At 49.9% G+C, this 19,356-nt stretch overlaps 2 protein-coding genes and 1 non-coding gene across 3 annotated transcripts in view; all 3 read right to left on the bottom strand.

Moving 5' to 3' along the window:
• CDC42BPG (CDC42 binding protein kinase gamma) overlaps window positions 1–9,715 on the bottom strand; it is a 67,456-nt gene extending 57,741 nt beyond the window's left edge. The window contains exon 1 of the mRNA XM_035097809.2: window positions 9,642–9,715. The gene's annotated coding sequence lies outside the window, so the exon portion shown is untranslated. The remainder of the gene's footprint in view (window positions 1–9,641) is intronic.
• On the bottom strand, window positions 2,249–2,334 carry TRNAR-UCU (transfer RNA arginine (anticodon UCU)). The gene is given in 2 exon segments: window positions 2,249–2,284; window positions 2,298–2,334. It is a non-coding gene; the product is annotated as a tRNA-Arg (tRNA).
• Window positions 9,716–10,247: 532 nt separating the features above from the next.
• The window catches only part of EHD1 (EH domain containing 1), a 33,638-nt gene continuing 24,529 nt past the window's right edge, over window positions 10,248–19,356 (bottom strand). Inside the window, exons 3-5 of the mRNA XM_060269736.1 lie at window positions 14,860–15,272; window positions 11,863–12,027; window positions 10,248–10,780 (exon numbers count right to left, since the gene is read on the bottom strand). Of these exons, the coding sequence (XP_060125719.1) occupies window positions 10,256–10,780; window positions 11,863–12,027; window positions 14,860–15,272 (1,103 nt within the window). The 3' untranslated portion in view covers window positions 10,248–10,255. The remainder of the gene's footprint in view (window positions 10,781–11,862; window positions 12,028–14,859; window positions 15,273–19,356) is intronic.

Here is a 19,356-nt window from a genome sequence, read left to right as displayed (position 1 = left end):
CCGCCAGAGGAGCGCCCCGCCCAGATGCTGGTGGGATGGGCGCAACCCGACACCTGGCCCAGCTGGGAGCGGGAGGAGGAGGGCGAGGGCGCCGCCGGAGCGGGAGCGCCCGCAGGGACCAGCGCCACCCTTCTCCTCCTCCCGGGCGCCGATGCCCCAGACGCGCCCCTGCGGTTACCCTATGTTGCCGGCACGGGCTGGCAGCAGCGCATCGCCGGGCTTTCAGGTGTGGGCTCTTTCCCAGCCCAACGCGGAGACGCCACTGTGAGGACAGGGTGCCAGGCCATGGGGCAGCGAAGCTCCTAGCCTAGAGTTGGTAAGGGTCAAGAGGGGCATCTTAGTCTAGCTCCTGCCATGCAAGAATCTTTTGCTCGAACCCATGACCCTGGAATTAAGAATCTTCTTCTCCCAGTTCCATCCCTATGGTTGAGCTCTTGGGACCATCTGCATGCATAGCTAGTGAGGTGGGATGCGAGATGTGACCCTTCCTCTAATTCCAACTGGCAAAAGATTCGAATAGTAAACAAATAACATTCCTGCATTGCAGGGGGTTGGACTAGATGACCCTTGGGTCCCAACTCTACAATCCTATGATTCTATGCTTTTCTTCCACAGGGTTAAAACTGAGAGGGAAGGGTAATGGTGGCAGGGACAGAATATCAAGTCCAGCCCTCTTAATAGATCACCTGAGATGTTCATCACGGGCCACTGTCATTTTGGCACCTATTTGGAATCATAAAATGGCAAAAAAAAGGTAAAGGACCCCTGGACCATTAAGTCCACTCAAAGGCGACTATGGGGTGTGGCACTTATCTTGCTTCAGGCTGAGGGAGCCGGTGTTTGTCCACAGCTTTCTGGGTAATGTGGCCAGCATGACTAAACTGCTTCTGGTGCAACAGAAACACCGAGACAGAAGCCAGCGCGCACGGAAATGCTGTTTACCTTCCTGTCACATACCTACCTGTTTATCTACTCGCACTGGTGAGCTTTCGAACTGCTAGGTTGGCAGAAGCTGGGACAGAGCAATGGGAGCTCACCCTGTCGTGCAGATTCGAACCACCGACCTTCCCATTTGCAAGCTCAAGAGGCTCAGTGGTTTAGACCACAGTGCCACCTGTGTCCCTTTGGTACACAAAATAGCACCTCCATCCCCGCCTGGGAAGAAGGGGTAAGTAGAGATCCACATCGGGAACAAGGAGGGAATGAAAATCTACATTGGGCTCTGCTGCCCCTGTGGATCTCGCCACCTGAGGCAGAGATGGTTGCACCGGCCCTGCACTGGATCTGGCCACTGAATCTCCCCTTGCAAAGAGTGGCCCTGTCCCACAGGGTTGCCAATACAGTCTGGACCAGCATTGCTCACTCTGCCTGGCAGCAACTCTTCAGGGTCTCCCTCTGGAGAAAGGTTTTCCCATCACCAGTTACCTCATCTTTTTACCTGAAGATACCTGGGACCTCCCTGCGTGCAAAGTAGATGCCCTGCTTATCTCGTTCCAAATCATAGCTCAATAAGGCAGCAGATGGAGACCTACCAGCCATCTGCACTATGCATTCAGAAACTGCATCTAGGTGTCACCTGAGGCCCCCTCCAGTTTTTTTGACAGCAGATGGCACTGGGTTGCCTCCCTAAGCCTTGGAGTCGCATACAGTGGTACCTCGGTTTAAGTACATAATTGGTTCCGGAAGTCTGTACTTAACCTGAAGTGTACTTAAACTGACGCGAACTTTCCCATTGAAAGTAATGGAAAGTGGATTAATCCGTTCCAGACGGGTCCGCGGAGTACTTAAACTGAAAATACTCAAACCAAGGCGTACTTAAACCAAGGTATGACTGTATAGCCACCGTGACTAATAGCCATGGACTGCTTATGCCTGCTTAAAGGTAAAGGTAAAGGGGCCCCTGACCATTAGGTCCAGTCGTGACCGACTCGGGGGTTGCGCGCTCATCTCGCATTATTGGCCGAGGGAGCCGGCATACAGCTTCCAGATCATGTGGCCAGCATGACAAAGCCGCTTCTGGCGAACCAGAGCAGCCCATGGAAACGCTGTTTACCTTCCCGCTGTAGCGGTACCCATTTATCTACTTGCATTTTGACGTGCTTTCAAACTGCTAGGTTGGCGGGAGCTGGGACCAAGCAACAGGAGCTCACCCCGTCACAGGGATTCGAACCACTGACCTTCTGATCAGCAAGCCCTAGACTCTGTGGTTTAACCCACAGCGCCACCTGGGTCCCTCAAATTCTACTTGCGACTCCGCCAGGACTCGAACCCGGAACCTTTGAATCCCTTCAACCCTCTAGAAGTCCAATGCGCTATCCATTGCACCACGGAGCCACCTTATGCCTGCTTAGAGCCATCTAATTCCCTTTCCAAAGACATTTAAGCACTGGGTGACTGCAAGTTCCATAAATTAGCACCACTGCCGCTGCGCCTCCTGCACGGGGCTCACCTAATCCAACCTCTTCCAGCTGCAGAATCATCCACCCGACCCCCTTGCCCTGCGCCTGTCTACATGCAATCCAAAAGTCCTATGCGGGGGCGGGGGGGGGGGGGAGAGTTTCCCGCTTGCATGAAGCTGCACTGCCCTCTGCTGGGGAAAACAGCAACAATGGTTAATACACTTGGGGAGCAGTACAAACGCAGCTACTGCCAGAGGTTCGGCACCCACTTGCCATAAAAGGCCCTTAGAGCCTGAGGCTGTGCATACAGATATAAGAAGAGCCTGCCTTCTGGATCAGGCCAATGGCTCACCTAGTCCAGGGGCCACCCAAATGACCGTAGGAAACCTGCAAGCAGGATCCAAGCACAAGAGCAACTCGCCCCTCTCATGGGTCCCAGCAAGTGGTATTCAGAAGCCTTGCTGCCTCCGACTGCGGAAGCAGAGCACAACCATTGCGGCTTGTAGCCCTCGATTGCCCCCTCCTCCATGAATTTCTCTAATCCTCTGTTCAAGCCATCGAGACTGACGGCCATCACCGCCTCCTGTGGCGGGGAGTTCCAGAGTTTAACCATGTGCTTGTGTTAAGGAAGACTTCCTTTCATCTGTCCCAAACCTTCCAGCATTCAGCTTCATGTTAGGAGGGAGGTAGAAAAAGCTTTTTCCCTGCCCACTTTCTCTATGTCATGCATGATGGTATAAACTTTTATCATGCTGCCCCTCTTACATTTTCTCAAAACTAAAAAAAATAAAATCCAAAGTGCTGCAAGCTTCCCTCGCAGGGGATTTGCTCCATCCCCCTTGATCATTTCAAGTTCCCCTTTTCTGAACATTTTCCAACTCTGCAACATCCTTTCTGAGGTTGAGAGACCAGAACTGTACAAAGTATTCCCAATGTGGCTATGCGGACAATATCCCTGACCTAGCAGGGGTTACTGACTGGGAGTGGCTAAGTTTCAAAGCACCCAGACCCAGTCATATCACTCCTCGCTCCTATCTTTACTGAGGAAGTTTGTCTCAACACAAGTACCCTGCTTTGGATGAAGTCACACCCCTCCAGCCTGGAACGACACCACAAACATAGGAATCACTGAGCTGCGATACCTGCATTCCAGGGGGTTGGATTAGATGACCCTTGGGGTTCCCTTTCCAACTCTACGATTCCAACTGTCGTTTTATCGGTCTATGGTTAGACATGCAAACAGGGACTTCAGCCAGCAGAGGGCAGTAGCCTCTTGTTTCCCCTTGGGTACAGTAAGGTAAAAGGTAAAGGGACCCCTGACCATTAGGTCCAGTCGTGACCGACTCTGGGGTTGCGGTGCTCACCTCGCGTTATTGGCCAGGGGAGCCGGCGTATAGCTTCCAGGTCATGTGGCCAGCATGACAAAGCCGCTTCTGGCAAACCAGAGCAGCACACGGAAACGCCGTTTACCTTCCCGCTGTAGCGGTACCTATTTATCTACTTGCACTTTGACGTGCTTTCGAACTGCTAGGTTGGCAGGAGCTGGGACTGAGCAACGGGAGCTCACCCCGTCACGGGGATTCGAACCGCCGACCTTCTGATCGGCAAGCCCTAGGCTCTGTGGTTTAACCCACAGCGCCACCCGCGTCTACAGTAGGCACCCACAAAAATGGATGCCATGCCCAGATTGCAAGTGTGCCCTGCCTCTGCTCCTGCAAGCAAGACTCTCTATCTCTCTCACACACACACTGGTAGGAAGCAGGACTTGGACTCTTGCGAGTTTCCTTCCTTGGACTCTGCTCCAAACAGGGCAGGAGATGATGGGATCAAGAATATTGCCAGATGCTCAAGATGGCCTGTGAGATGATGTGACCTTCTCCCCTTTAGGGAAAAAGAGATAAGCATCCACATAATTATTCCCTCTGCAGAGAACAGACTTATCCTTGGAAAATGGGAAGGAATCTTTTTGCTTTTTAAGAGGGGAGAGCAGCCAAAAGAAGCCCCTCTTCCTCTTAAGCCCCAGCACTATTCTTGCTGCCCCTTCTCGCCTGATCCCAGGCTTCACAGGGGAGGCTGCGGCTCAGCGGCACGGAAGCTGCTTGGCACGCAGAAGGCGCCAGGTGCAATCTGACCCCAGCCATATTTCAAATTCTCAAAACCTTTATTGGCATATATACAAGGTTCCGAAAAGGTCCGGCACAATAAAATCACTCAGCAAAAACATTCACGAATCTTAATCGTGTGTTGCAGAAACCTGGCTGCTATCTCCGTCTTAGTCCCATCCTGAGTAAACATAAGGAAGGCTACCTTGCATTCGCTTGAATGCCTCTCCCTGCTAACAACCAACTGATTAATGAACTTAGATCAAATTGTTTGATACCAGGGGCAGTGCAAAAGAACACATGCATCCAGTGCTTTTTTCGGGGGGGGGGACGACGACGCAGGGGGACACATACCCCTAAACATTTTGTGAATCTTTGTACTTTTGTCCATTTACTGTATTTATTTTCCCCCAATTTGAACTATAAAATGGTGATTTCCTCGAGTCAAAATGAGAGTACCCCTAAACTTTAAGAAAAAAAAGCACTGTACGCAACTGATTCTATTTGTCCCTGTCCACAGGGTCATAGTGTCTGGACGAATGGCATTTTTCTGAAATCTCCCCTGTAGTACGTATTGCTGAAATTAATACATTCAGTCTTGCCAGCATGTACACCCTGTGCTGATTCAGGCTGATCAAATGGGAGAGATAAGTTGCCACTGGCTGTCCACCCAACTTTGCAGAGTTGTGGGGGATAAAACAGGAAGAGAGCTCTGGCACTTCCTAAAAAAGGAACTTCCCAAAATAGGAAGGATTATCGAGGAAATAATTTGAACATCTACAAAATCAGAGGCTGGGAGCCTCAATGGCACCCCTCTGGAGGTTTCACCTGGGGGGAAAAACATGGCTAGTCCCCCTGTGGCTACGGCTCTGAAAAACTGCACCCACCCCCCTGACTGCAACTGGAACCCCTTCCAGCACCAATTGCCTGTCACAGAGCACTTGGCTTTGTCGAGGGCTGGGTGGTGGCACCTGACACTCACACTGCCAGCCAAGAAAGTGCCCCCTCCCTGCCCAGCAGGGGCAGATCAAGGCTTCACGGAGGAGGAATCTTCCAGCTGCCATGGCCCCCACCTGCCTAGCCAAGCTAATGTGGCATTATAGACAAGAGCCGGCTGCTCTGCAGGCCCAGAGACTGGGCTTTGCGGGTCTCCACCCACCCACCCCCTCCTCCTCCCTTGCTCCGGGATGTTTCTTGGCCCCTGGGACCAGCTGTAAGCAAGAATGTTGGCATGAACCCAGGGGAAAGATAAGCTGGAATGCTTGGACTGCAGGAAACCCTTTTCTAAATGGGGATGGGAAGGAATGCCTCATCGAGCCACACACCAGCATTCCTGGAGGTGACTGCACCAGGCGGGAATCAGACCAGCTTCCAATCATAAAGTCCTTTAAGGGCACAAGAAGGACTTCCGTCTCTTTCTCTGGGCAGCCAGCGTCACTTTTCCCACCATCTCCAGTGAGTTAATGGGGTAATTTGCCCCCCCCCAATCTGCTCCTCCTTTTGAAAGCTTTTGTTGTTGTTTAGTCGTTTAGTCGTGTCCGACTCTTTGTGACCCCATGGACCAGAGCACGCCAGGCACTCCTGTCTTGCACTGCTTCCCGCAGTTTGGTCAGACTCATGTTGGTAGCCTCGAGAACACTGTCCAACCATCTTGTCCTCTGTCGTCCCCTTCTCCTAGTGCCCTCAATCTTTCCCAACATCAGGGTCTTTTGCAGGGAGTCTTCTCTTCTCATGAGGTGGCCAAAATATTGGAGCCTGAGCTTCAGGATCTGTCCTTCCAGTGAGCACTCAGGGCTGATTTCCTTCAGAATGGATAGGTTTGATCTTCTTGCAGTCCATGGGACTCTCAAGAGTCTCCTCCAGCACCATAATTCAAAAGCACCAATCCTTCAGCGATCAGCATTCTTTATGGTCCAGCTCTCACTTCCATACATCACTACTGGGAAAACCATAGCTTTAACCATACTGTACGGACCTTTGTTGGCAAGGTGATGTCTCTGCTTTTTAAGATGCTGTCTAGGTTTGTCATTGCTTTTCTCCCAAGAAGCAGGCATCTTTTAAAACTCCAACTTAGTGGCTGTGCTTAGATGCAATACCTAAGCTGGGGTTTTTTGTGCTAAATCAATTTCCCCTCCCACCTTATGCAAGAGCAGAAGCGCCCCCTTGTGTTTTCAAATGAGAATCGTTTTGTGCAAACCAGGACAAACTAGTTTATTTCAAAATACGGCTTGCCTGAACGACCCACCTCCAAACCACAGTTTCCCGTTCTGGCTGGCACAAAACCAATCCTATTTTAAACCGACTAATCAGCTGGATAGCTCGGTTGGTTAGAGCATGGTGCTGATAACACCAAGTTTGCAAATTTGATCCCTGTATGCGTCGGCTGCATATTCCTGCATTGCAGGGGGGTTGCGCTAGAAGATGATCCTCAGGATTCCTTCCAAAATAAATCTGAGATTCTAACTACAGTTTGTCCTGATTTTGCTAGAGCAGCAACTGGTGGTTTGTTGGGAACAGATATTTCCAATCACTTCCTTCTGGCTGAAGATGGAAGAGAAAATACCTGCTTAGGAATGGCTATTCCTAGCCTTGAGCTTCCTGAAGCACCTCAAGTTAGCGATAAGAACATAAGCAGAACCGTGCAGGACCAGGCCCATCTAGTCCAGAATCCTGTTCTCACAGTTGCAAACCAGATGACTATTATGGGAAACCTGCAGGCAGGAGCTGAGCACAAGAGCCCTCTGCCCTCCTGCGGCTTCCAGCAACTGGCATTCAGAAAGCATTGCTGCCTCCGACAATGGAGGCAGCGCATAAGCCATCCTGGCTAGTAGCCATCGATAGCCCTTTCCTTTCCAGGAATGTGTGCAATCCTCTTTTAAAGCGATCCAAGATGGTTGCCCTCACTGCCTCCTGCAGGAGGGAGTTCCACAGGTTAACTCCTTGCTGCGTAAAGAAGGAATTTCTTTCCTCTGTCCTGAACCTTCCAACATTTCGCTTCATGGGATGGACCGTATGTTTTAGTGCTACAAGAGAGGGAGGAAAACCTTTTCTCTATTTGCTTTCTCCTGGCCACCCTCACTTTCAGGGTGAAAATTCCGAATTATCTTCAACATTTCTATGACAACGGGGAAAACCATCGCATTAACTGAAATAGCACTTTTCCCCCGGAGATAAAAAACCACGAACCGGACAGGTGCATTCTTTGACTTGTTATTTATATCATACAGTCCTCAATGAAACGGAGCCGGGAGTTTTCTGCATTTGCAACACACACACACACATAATTTGCGCCTTGTCAACACCCTGATACCTAACAGGCACATTTCCTTGCCCTCAGAATTCAATTGTTGGCATGGATGCATAGGAGGACAGGACTGGCTACATAAACCGCACCACACGGATTCCCTTGCAGACGACCACAGTGCCTGGAGACGGAAATCCAGGTCGTGCATCCACAGCAGTGACCAGAGGAGGAATGACCACTGGGAGGAGCGCAGAAGAGAAGAAACACCTGGTGCATCTGCAGCAGCACAACCAGACACCTTCATCTGCCCCGGCTGCAATGAAACATGTCTCTCCCATATCGGTCTCTACAGCCCTAGCAGGAGCTGCAACCATAGCTGCCAAGTACCCCGTTTTCCCCGGGAAACCCCCGTATTTTCTTACCATTTCCCGCAGGTGTCCCGAATGGCAAAATACCCCATATTCTCCCGGATAAGAAGCTCCTGCCGGCAGCCATGTTCTTCTGGTGCCACGCCGGCACCGGAAGTTGCTTCTACACACTTCCGGACATGTGTAGAAGTGACTTCCGATGCCGCTGTGCCTATTTCCAAAATGTCAGCAACACCAGAAGTCGCTTCTACACATTTCCTGGAAGTACGTAGAAGCAACTTCCGGTGCCGCGGACATTTTGGAAATGGGCACAGCGGCATCAGAAGTCGCTTCTGCACATGTCCGGAAGTGCGTAGAAGCGACTTCCGGTGCCGCGGCGCTGCTGATCCCGGATTTTTCAATCCGGAACTTGGCACCTATGGCTGCAACTTTCCAGTGGTGTGACTTCACCCCCAAAGGCATACTCCTCTACTGTCCCCCGAGACAGACAAGATGCCAACTCAAGGGAGCTGTGCCCTGTGGAGCCTCAGGCTAACAGGACTCAATGGTCAGGGGTGGGTTCTGTGTTCAGTAATCTTCCCCAGCGAAAGCACTGCACCTTTCCAGGTTTATCCAAGTTTCTGGCTTTGCTGTGTAGCTAATGACAGCCTTGTTGGCACTGTAGCAGCACAAGATTATTAAACTTTTAAAATACAAAAGTGTGCGTGTTGTTTGGGGGGGGGGGGAGAATGAACAGGCAGCTGCAGATCTCCAAAAAAATCAACTTTAATGCAAGGGATGCAGGTGGAACATTCAACAGCTCCCTCCGCTTCTGACACCGAGCTGCACTTTTGATCCCCTCCTAGGTCTTAGCAGGATCTAATCCTAATAAGCAGCTCTGGGCAGACTCAGCCAATCATGTTCCATCTACGGGGTTAAGATACTGGCCCATCTTCCTTCAACCTTCTGGCAGAGGGCAGGGTGGGGGGGGGGAATCCTTTATCCCTCCGACCCAAACGAACACAGAGAGGTTGAAGTCATTGGGGGGGGGGAAGGCTGTAATGCTAATCCCCAACTTTATCTCCTTCCTTCCTTGGCGGGCCTGGGGGGTAACAAAGGCCATCATAAGCCTCCCTCTCTTCAGACACAACATACACCCTTAAAATCTTCAAATCTTTTCCCATGCACAAGTCCTGGATTTTCTTAGCCAAACAGACCGCAGGCAGATCCAGGTCTAGCTCATCCCTGGAGACCCCCCACGCCCACTGTGGAGCCCAGCCTTGCCAGAAGATCAGTGCAATATGGAGAACCCAACCCCCCCTTTTCCACTCAATGCCATCACCACCATCACCTCCCTATCAATTTCTTGCCCAGTGCCTGCATGGCATGGCCAGGGGTGTGGGTGTGAGATGCATTCGGTGCAGCGTTAACCCTTTGCCACCGGGATGTGAGCAGCTGGTCCCATTAAATCCCATTATAGCACCACTTTGTAAAGGCACAGGGTGGGTGGGTGGAGGGGGAAGTGATGTCAAAAAACAACAACAACTACCTCTTGGGCAAAGCAGGAAGTGATGCGTCAGTCTGAGGTGTCAAAACAGGTGGTGTTGCATGTTCTCAGAAAGCGACTGTGATGGCATTGGGGGGGGGGGCAAGTGAGGAGGTCACCTTAAGGTTGCCAAGGCTCAGTGGCGTCACCCAAGAAGTGGGGGGCGGGCCCCACGACGATCCGGAGGCCCTGAACCAGGACCCAAACACCACAGGGTGCGAGGGAGTTATGGACACCCTCTCGAGCGTTGACCGGGAAAAAACCACCTGAGGGAGTGAAAGCACCAAAGTCGCGTGGGCCTCAGCCCAGGTGAGCCCTTCGTCAGACAGGTGCTGGGAGTGGCCCCACACCTGGTGGGAAATTGGGCGTCCGCACCCCTGCGGGCTCTCATCTAGAGAAGAGGATACCGACAGGGGAGAGACCCCTCCCCAGAACCACACAAGACGACTTGCCTCAAAGATAGCAGGTGTATTAAAACATTTCTTTTTTAAAAAAACGAAATGATCTGTGGGTTTGGGGTGGCGTCTTTTGTTCTCGCGGGGCGGGGGAGTTCGAAGTCGAGTTCCTGGTGGCAGGCGGCCCACCCAAGGCTGGGCAGAGTCAAGAGGGAGGTGGCATCATTCGTGCCTGCGCTTGGAGGGCGGCACCAGGTGAGAGGGCAGTTCGGAGGGCAGCTCGTGCCCCTCCAGCTTGACCTTGATGAGGTGGTTGGCGAGGGCAAACTCCTCGTCGTCCAGCAGCCCGTCCTTGTCCACGTCCGCCAGCTTCCAGATCTTGCCCAGGACGGTGTTGGGCAGCTTGGACTTGACCATCTCCTTCTTGGCGCTGGCGCCCGTGATCTTGCCGTTGACGGGCGAGAGGGTGTAGAAGATCTCGTCGTAGGTGGGCTTGTCCTTGCTCACCACCCACTCCAGGTCGTCGATGCCCTCGCCTGCCCCCTCGCCGTAGCCGTGGCCAAAGGGCCCGTTCATGGTGCCCTCGAAGGCCCCGCCCTTCACCACCTGAGTGGGCATCTGAGACTCCTCCTGCCGCACCATCACCATCAGGCGGGCGATGTCGTTGGCCAGCATGTCGTCCACCGCGTCCAGAAGCTTCGACTTCAGCGGCTGGAACTTGCTGAAGTCTTGGGTCAGCAGCAGCTCCTGGGGGGGGACAACAAGGGGGGGCATGTGAAGAGCCTGATGTAAAGTCCAGCATTCCGTATTTCTTTTGGCATATAAAATTTTATTAAATTTTCGGTTTTACAATTTAAAGTACTCATTTTTACATCCTTAAAATATAAATGACTTCCCTTTTTCTCTTTCCATGGTTCATTTTATGTATCATAAATCCCTTACAAAAACTATACCATCCAGAATTCCATTACAGTCATACCTCCATTTAAGTACGTTTCGGTTTGAGTACTTTCAGTTTAAGTACTCCACAGACTCGCCTGGAACGGATTAATCCACTTTCCATTACTTTCAATGGGAAAGTTCACTTCAGGTTAAGTACAGACTTCCGGAACCAATTGTGTACTTAAACCGAGGTACCACTGTATTACATCCATCATAACTTATTTACTAGTCCAGCACCCTGGTCTCACATTGGCTGACCTTTATAGGAAACCTGCAAGCAGTACCCCGGCGCAAGAGCAATACTCTCCCCTTCCGTGGTTTCCTGCGACTGCAGTCAAGAGCATCGCTGCCTCTTGACTGCAGGGGAAGAGGAGCCCACCTGCAGGATCAGTTCAAAGGACCTGAGCGCAACAGCGCCACTCTCCCCACTTGCAGTCGCCACAGCAACTGGTGCTCGGAGGCAGGCAAACTGGTGCTTAAGCTGGCAGGCAAAAATCACAACTTAACATCATAAGGAGAGTCCAGCCACCAACTTTCAGCATCGTGATGTATCACCAGCTAAACACCGCGATGTATCACAATGTCTGAAACAAGGATGGAGCCGTGGAGAGGCATTGGCTGGCTTCACGGTTTCCCCCGCGTGATTCTTTCCAGCACCTGCTCTTGTGATTCGCAGGAAGGGGTGGGGAGAGCTGAAGCAGCAGAGTTAACAGGAGCTGCAGGAATCAAGAGAAGCATTGTCTGGCTTCATGGTTTCCCCTACACTGTGATTTTTGCAACACACACAAACATGCGGCATGACTCCAGGACCTCCTTGCTCTCCAGGCAACCCCAAGCCCCGCCGGCTTCTGCCCCAAATGTACTCACAGGCCAACATCCCTCCATACCTGCATTTTCCGGAGGTTGGGGAAATCCCCCGGCGAGATCTGGTGCTCCCTCTCGATCTTCAGGTAGATCTCCCCCAGGTTGCTCACCAGCTCCCTCTTCTTGCTCTCCTTCCCGAAGACGTTGGGCATCTCCTTCTTCAAGGAGCTAATGATGTAGGCATGGACCTGCAAGGGGGGTGGAGAGCGGAGGCCGAGAACTCAGCAACTGCAGGTGACACAAGCGGCTGCAAAAATAAATAAAGGATGGGCCAGGTGTGGGCTTCCGGGTTCAGCGCCAGCGTCGATCGGCGGGGCTTTGTCTCGTCTCCGAGACGGCCCGTCTCTGCTAGGAGTGGGGAGGGCAGCGAGAGCGACGCTGCGCCCCTTAGAACCTCGGGAAGGGCGTCCCGAGGGCAATTTGCTCGGCACAGACCCAATCCGGACTCCCCAACTCTTCGGCTAGCTCTAATAAGAGCTCCGGAGCGAGGAGGGTAGAAGTCGCGGGGGCCATTTTGAGCGGCAACGTTATTCTAGCAGGGAGAAGCTTCAAGCCGAAGGCGGAGAGCGCTGGATTCTTCCGAAAATAAAACGATTGGAAAAGACTGTAAGTAACCTCATGATTTGGATTATTATAAAACAATTTGGATCTGGGAGAGAGGGGAGAAAAGAGGAAGCCACCCCCCCCCCCCACGGCAACAAAAGAGACAGTAAATAGAAACCCGAAGCCATAAACAGAAGATTTACAATTCAAAGGATCCCTCAAAGGCATCAAAGAGAATCTCCCCTTTGATGCAGGGTGAAAAGGGGAGAGAGACTGCGGTTTATGACTGCCCTGCAATAAGAGGCACAGCCTAAGAAAAAAACCTTTCCACTCGGGAGCCGGCAGCCCAGACAACCCAGTGAGTTGTCAGGTTTTATAAGTCAAATTTTACTTCACTTTGTATTTCTGGACTTTGTGGAATTTCTTTTTTGGCTTAAGTGTTTGTGAAATGTGAGTTCGAACTTTATTGTCAATAAGACTTGAAGAATGCAGCCAGCTTGTTAAAATGGAGTCGAAAAATAAACTGTGATCATATTCCACCCCACGTGACAAGTTTTGACCTTGGCAGGACTGAAATATGTCAACAAAAAAGTGTTCCCCTGAGTTCCAGCGGTCTGTTTTGACCTTAATGTGGGAAACAAGAATAGAGTTATGTCAAGAGGAGACACGACGGCAAGAGTTACAGGAAAAATTCCAGGAGGTGATGGCGGAATATGATTTTTTAGGAGATGAAGCTTTTGACGCTGAAAAAGATGAATGTGAGAATGACAATGATGGGGAAGGAAAAGAAGAAGATGAGGATTGTGATGATTCAACACAAAATGAAGCACACCACGAAAAAAATGATGACTTTACTCTACAAAAAGTTGGATGGAGTGCCCTGCTTTTGAGGGGGGCACGATTGGTATCATTGGAACTCCAGAACGCCCACAGGGAAGAAGGAAAAAATATGCAGAGAAGAGAAGAAATTCAGGGGTCCTGTATGGTGGCCTGGATGACAAAAGACTGTAAACAGGGGGTGGGGTGAAGGGAAAGTGATGTTGTGATTAAGGATGGATTAACAGGTTTATAACTGGTCTGCTGATTTTGGAATTTGCTGGATTGGGGGGGGAAGCCGGCAATCGGGGATGTAAGGTTAAATTGAGAATAGTTATAGTTTTAAAAGTGAATGGATTTTGGAAAATGTGAATAATATGGAGGCTTATAGAGGGAGAAAAAACAAAAAATTAGGCACGGGAAGAGAAAATGGGAGTTTGATTTCTCAATGATTTGAATATTAGATGAAAATGTTAACAATTGATTTATAAGTTGTATAAGATGCAAAGGTGTATTTTTATAAAGTAAGAAACTGTTGCAGATGATAAAAAAGGGATGAAAACCGGGGAAGGGGGGGGGAGGGGAAGCCCACAAAATATGGTTTTACAACTATGAATGCAAGAAAAATTTTTTGTTTTGTATTGTTTTTTCTTTTTTCTTTTTTCGCCCTTTCTTTTTTTCCCCCTTTTTTCCTATTTCTATTTTTCTCTTTTTTTTTTTTTTTTTTGGTATGACAATAGATGGTTGGATGGATGTCCTCCTGCGTACTGCCCTGGTTTGCTGGAGCTCCCTGGTGGCAGGGGGGGGCTTTGGGGCCAGGGGAGGGGGGGGAGGACAGAAACCCAAGCATAAAATGGACCATCTCTGACTGTTCACATACATGGGATACTTCTGTGGCAGGGGAGGACCCATGTGGGTGGGTAGGAAGGAGGTGGAAAAGGGGTTTAAGTATGTACCTTTTTTTTTTTTTTTGCTTTTTTGTATTTTGTAAAATTAATAAAAAGTATGTTCAAAAAAAAAAAAAAGGATGGGCCAGGTGTGGGGAGCCTGTCTCCCTCTAGATATTGCTGGACTACAAATCCCATCACCCATCACTGGCTTTTGGGGTCGTGTGTCCTGGGGCTGATGGGAGTTAGAGTCCAGCAATAGCTGGAGGGAGACAGGCTCCCCACACCTGGGCTAGATAACTGGTCTTCAACAGGACAGCCCTGCCCATGCCATTCCAACCCCAAGGGGCCCCCTTTTGCCCTTGAAAATGGGTCTCATACTGCTACAGAGGAGTCCTGGCTCTCAAGAAGTTGAAGACCACTGACCTAAACAGGACCTTGGATGAGGGTGAACCAATGGGCCCTCTGCCCTTAAATAAATTTAAATAATGCTGCTCATCTGACCGGATGGCCCCAGCCACTATGGGCAGCTTCCAACAAAGTATAAAAACACCCGAGAACATCGAATGTTAAAAAGCTTCCCAATACAGGTCTGCCTACAGATGTCTTCTAAAAGTCAGATAGTTGTTTATTTCCTTGACATCTGATGGGGCGCCACTACCGAGAAGGCCCTCTGCCTGGTTCCCTTTAACCTCACTTGGGAGTCAGAACACACCTCCCGGGTCTTGAAGGACAGGAAAAAGCCCCCCCCCCACGCTGGGGCCGGGCACCCACCTTGGCCAGCCTGGCCCGCTTGATGAGGTCATTGAGCTTTCTTAAGGCAGCGTTTCGCGGGAGGGACTGGATGTCCTTGAAGAGGTCTTGCTCCTCCGCCTCGAAGAGCTTCCGGTTGTCCGGGATGAGGAGCGGGTGGGACCAGAAGGAGCCAATGTAGACACGAACCACCTCGGGCGTGTTGATGATCTTGCCCAGCGACCACATGAGGGCACCGTAGACCCTCATCAGCTGCTGCGTCTCGATCTGGTCCGCCTTGTTCAGCACCACCCGGATCTTGTCCTCGTGGTTCTTCAGGGCCTTGATCACCTCGGAGAACTCGTCCGAGATGTCCAGCTTGTGGGCGTCAAAGAGGAGGATGATGCGGTCCACACGCTCAGCAAACCACTCCAGGACCGCCGCGAAGTCGTAGCCTGTGGAGGGGGGGGGAGGAAGGCGGCATAGAATCACGAGAGTCGGAAGGGCCCCCAACACCCTGCAATGCAGGAATACGCAAGCCGCCCATATGGGGACTGAAACTGCGACCTTGGCATTATCAACACCAGCTGAGCTAACGGTTGATGCAAACTTTATTGAAACAACCACCAAGCATAAAGTGTTGTCTTCCAGGACTAATACATGCCCGGGTGTTTCGGGTCTTGCATGCAGTCATCTGCAGAGCAGCAAAACGGACTTGGAAAATATTTTAGTTTGCAGATTAAGCTCACATCTATCTAGTGGTTCCCAGTTAGCTAAGTACTGCAGACCCCTGTTTTTCAAAAGCCAAGCTAGGGACCTTCTGCTTCTGAACCTTTCGATATCTGTATGGCAGTTTTTGTTAAGTAAGTGGTGCCATGGGTGGGTTACGCGGAGCCCCTGTGGTCCACAGAGCACCAGCTGGGAAGCATTGATCTATAGCATTAATGGGGAGGGTCTGGAGCCCATGGGCAGAGGACACCTGTCCTGCATACAGAAGGCCCCCAGTCCAATCCCCACTAGCATCACCAGGTACGAGCACCCCCAGCCTGACCCCCTGGGGAGCCGCCCCTGTCAGTCAGTGTAGACCAGCCTCTCCTTCCCTCCTAAGTGTCCACATTTATTTTAAGCTATTGAGAGAGCTGCTTAAGTTGGGTAAAAATTAGACTCGGGAAAGGAGGGACAGGGAAGTCGAAGTTATTAATAAGGGTTAGAAATAAGATTTTTTTGCTTTTTTTATGCTTTTGTATTTTCTTCTATTTTCTATTTTTTCTTTTCCCAGTATTTGGTTTTTTTATTACTGGAACAATGTATGATGAACAAAGAATGTTATGTATATTTGTATGTTGGAAAATTTTCAATAAATATATTATTTTTAAAAAAAACAAAAACAAATTTATTTTAAGATGGGTTTCCAAAAGCCTCATTTATTTTGTGCTGCCTTTTCCTTAATCCAGGCTGCATTTCAGAGACTTGTTCTTGCACGGCCAGCCTTTTTATTTATTTTAATTGGCCTTGGTTTTTTAAACATGTACACGGTGCTTGTACTACTGGATTTCATAAACAGTTTTTGTGAGCTGTAAGTTTTCTTGGACAGACAACCCAGCCCCCTGCCCCCCCCCCAAAGCAGCCTGTTAATTCAAAAAGGGCCAGCTGAAAAGCAAGGTGGGGTTGCCATCCTGGGTGGATCCCAAGGGAGATCTGCAGCTGCGCACAATTCAGGGGGCTGATCCAAGTGGAGACAAGGCAGTAGAGGCAAGGCAGGCCCACCTTTAACCCTCCATGCTACAAGCCACCATATAAAATACTGGCTGGAGGTATAAAAGCAGCAGTGTGGGCTTGCTATCTATTGAAAGGTATTGGAAGACACTAAATGCAGACCTCTTTGAGATCTGGAACTCAAGACCAATGGACCAACAGACAACCCGCGTCCAAGAGAGTCATGCAGACGAAAACCATCACCACTTTTCAATCAGCCTTGCTTGGCTTTTATTACATATGTAACATCAATGGAAGCATGCGGGTGGCGCTGTGGGATAAACCACAGAGCCTAGGGCTTGCTGATCAGAAGGTTGGCGGTTCAAATCCCCTCGACGGGGTGAGCTCCCGTTGCTCGGTCCCTGCTCCTGCCAACCTAGCAGTTCGAAAGCATGTCAAAGTGCAAGCAGATAAATAGGTACCGCTCAGGCGGGAAGGTAAACGGCATTTCCGTGCGCTGCTCTGGTTCGCCAGAAGCGGCTTTGTCATGCTGGCCACATGACCCGGAAGCTGCACGCCGGGCTCCCTCGGCCAGTAAAGCGAGATGAGCGCCACAACCCCAGAGTCATTCGCAACTGGACCTAACGGTCAGGGGTCCCTTTACCCTTTACCTTTAACATCAATGGAACATGGGTTATGGGCTCTGAGGACACATGGAGGTTTGTGGAATGATACTTTTGCTGAAAATCTCAAGGTTAAAAGTTAAATGTAGTTAGAGATCTGGTTCTTCTCTCTGTCTTTGTGTGTGTGTGAAAGAGATTGTTGAATATTGATTATTGCTCCTAAGTGTTTTTTTAAAATAATAATAATAACAACAACAATAATAGTAACAATAATAATAATAATAATAATAATAAAGGACTGAAGACACCTCTTCTTTGCCTGTGCCCCCAGGCCTATTCTTACCATTTTGGAAAACTCCCCAGAGCCACGACAACACCCCCGCCTGTGCACTGGGACAGCCAGTCCAGTTTCCCAGCACAGCGGGGTCAACAGGAAGCACGGTGCTGCTACAGGCACTTCTGCTCAATGGGGCTTCCCCCGTTTACATTTCCAAGCAGGGCCCCCAACTTCCCCGCACTTGGACTCAAAACACACAAGTGCTGGAAACAAGACTGAGCCCAGTCTCTGCTGCATCCCATAAACTACACATGAGATATCAAGCATATACCGTTTCCGGAGGAGCATCTGTGCTTAAGCTTGCTGCAGGAAAAACGGTCTTGCATTGCAGGCGGCGTTGGAAATTTGCCAGGCGCATTTTGCACCTGGCTATTGGCCACTTGCAACCAAGTGAAGTGCCAGGACACAACTTTCAAGCCATCTGCCCCCCAAATGACAGCTAGGCATTCCACTTGGCCGGCTGTAACCCTGGTGTAAGGAGCCATTTGGCGCCTAGCTTATATACCTGAGTTTCTAACACTGGTTGCAGGGCTTTGGACTAGATTACCCTTTGGCCCCTTCCATCTCTACAGTCTTATGACAACCTCGTCAACTAACCATTTAAACCAGTATTATCCTAAAGGGAATCAGCCTGGCATCAACCCAGATGCCAATTTTGCTGCCACATACACCCAGACAACACCATCACTGGCCCCAACAACATCAAACATACCATCTCAGGACTATTTAATTGCTAATCCTCTAACATTGTGTATGCCATCAAATGCCAACAGTGCCCTTCAGCTCTCTATATTGGACAAACAGGCCAAACCCTACGCCAAAGGATAAATGGACATAAATCTGACATCAGGAACCACAAGACAGAGAAACCAGTAGTAGGAGAACACTTCAATCTCCCAGGACATTCTATACAAGATCTCAAAGTAGCTGTCTTATTACAGAAAAATTTCAGAAACAGACTGGAAAGAGAAGTTGCTGAATTGCAACTCATTACCAAGCTTAAAACCATGGAGAGACCTGGGCTGAATAAGGACATTGGATTCTTATCTCATTATACATGATAAAGCTTTCTTCAGCCATCTCTCCCCTTGCTTTTGCCTGCAAGACCAATTGCAGTTGTTAACAGTCGTCAACAGGTTTACCACTCCTGTCAGCCAATCACCCATTCCCACCACCCTTCTGAGTAATACCCCTCCCCACCCTCTGACTATACATAAGGGTCTGGTGACTTCTGTTTCAGTGTATCTGAAGAAGTGTGCATGCACACACGAAAGCTCATACCAATGACAAACTTAGTTGTTCTCTAAGGTGCTACTGGAAGGATTTTTTTTTTAATTTTTTGTTTCAACTAAAGGGAATCGTTTTCAAACTACAGTATATAAAACCTTCACAGCAATTGGCCACCCCTCCCCTGATCTTGAGCGCCGCAGCCCCAGAGTCGGCCACGACTGGACCTAATGGTCAGGGGTCCCTTTACCTTTACCCCTCATCTTATTAAGACTAAAATAGGAGAAAGATTTTGGAGATGAGCTAGGGGAACAACTTTTAGCTCTCTGCCTTGCTTAGAGGGGCCAGGCCTGCTTAGCATGCTGGCTCTCAGAGTATGGGGGATTCACAATGTACACACAATGTTCATGTGTACATGGGACCTTCATTGGAACGGAACCTCCGCATGAGATGCAATCATACTGCGTTCCAAGACAGAAATCTCAGCTGGCCTGTGGAGCTGAAGGAACACCCCATGTGTCAATACTCCTGCTTTACATGTGAGGAGGTCTGGAGCTGAGAGAAGGAGCAGTTGAAAGAAGTGGCTTCTGCAAGGCTAACCACAAGAGCAACTTTTTTAAAAAAGGAAAGGAAATGTTTTGTCAGCACTGAGGCATG

The sequence above is a fragment of the Zootoca vivipara genome, chromosome 17, assembly GCF_963506605.1.
Source record: "Zootoca vivipara chromosome 17, rZooViv1.1, whole genome shotgun sequence".
Lineage (NCBI taxonomy): Eukaryota > Metazoa > Chordata > Lepidosauria > Squamata > Lacertidae > Zootoca > Zootoca vivipara.
Note: the sequence above shows the minus strand (reverse complement) of the source record. Positions and strands in the feature narration are given on the sequence as shown.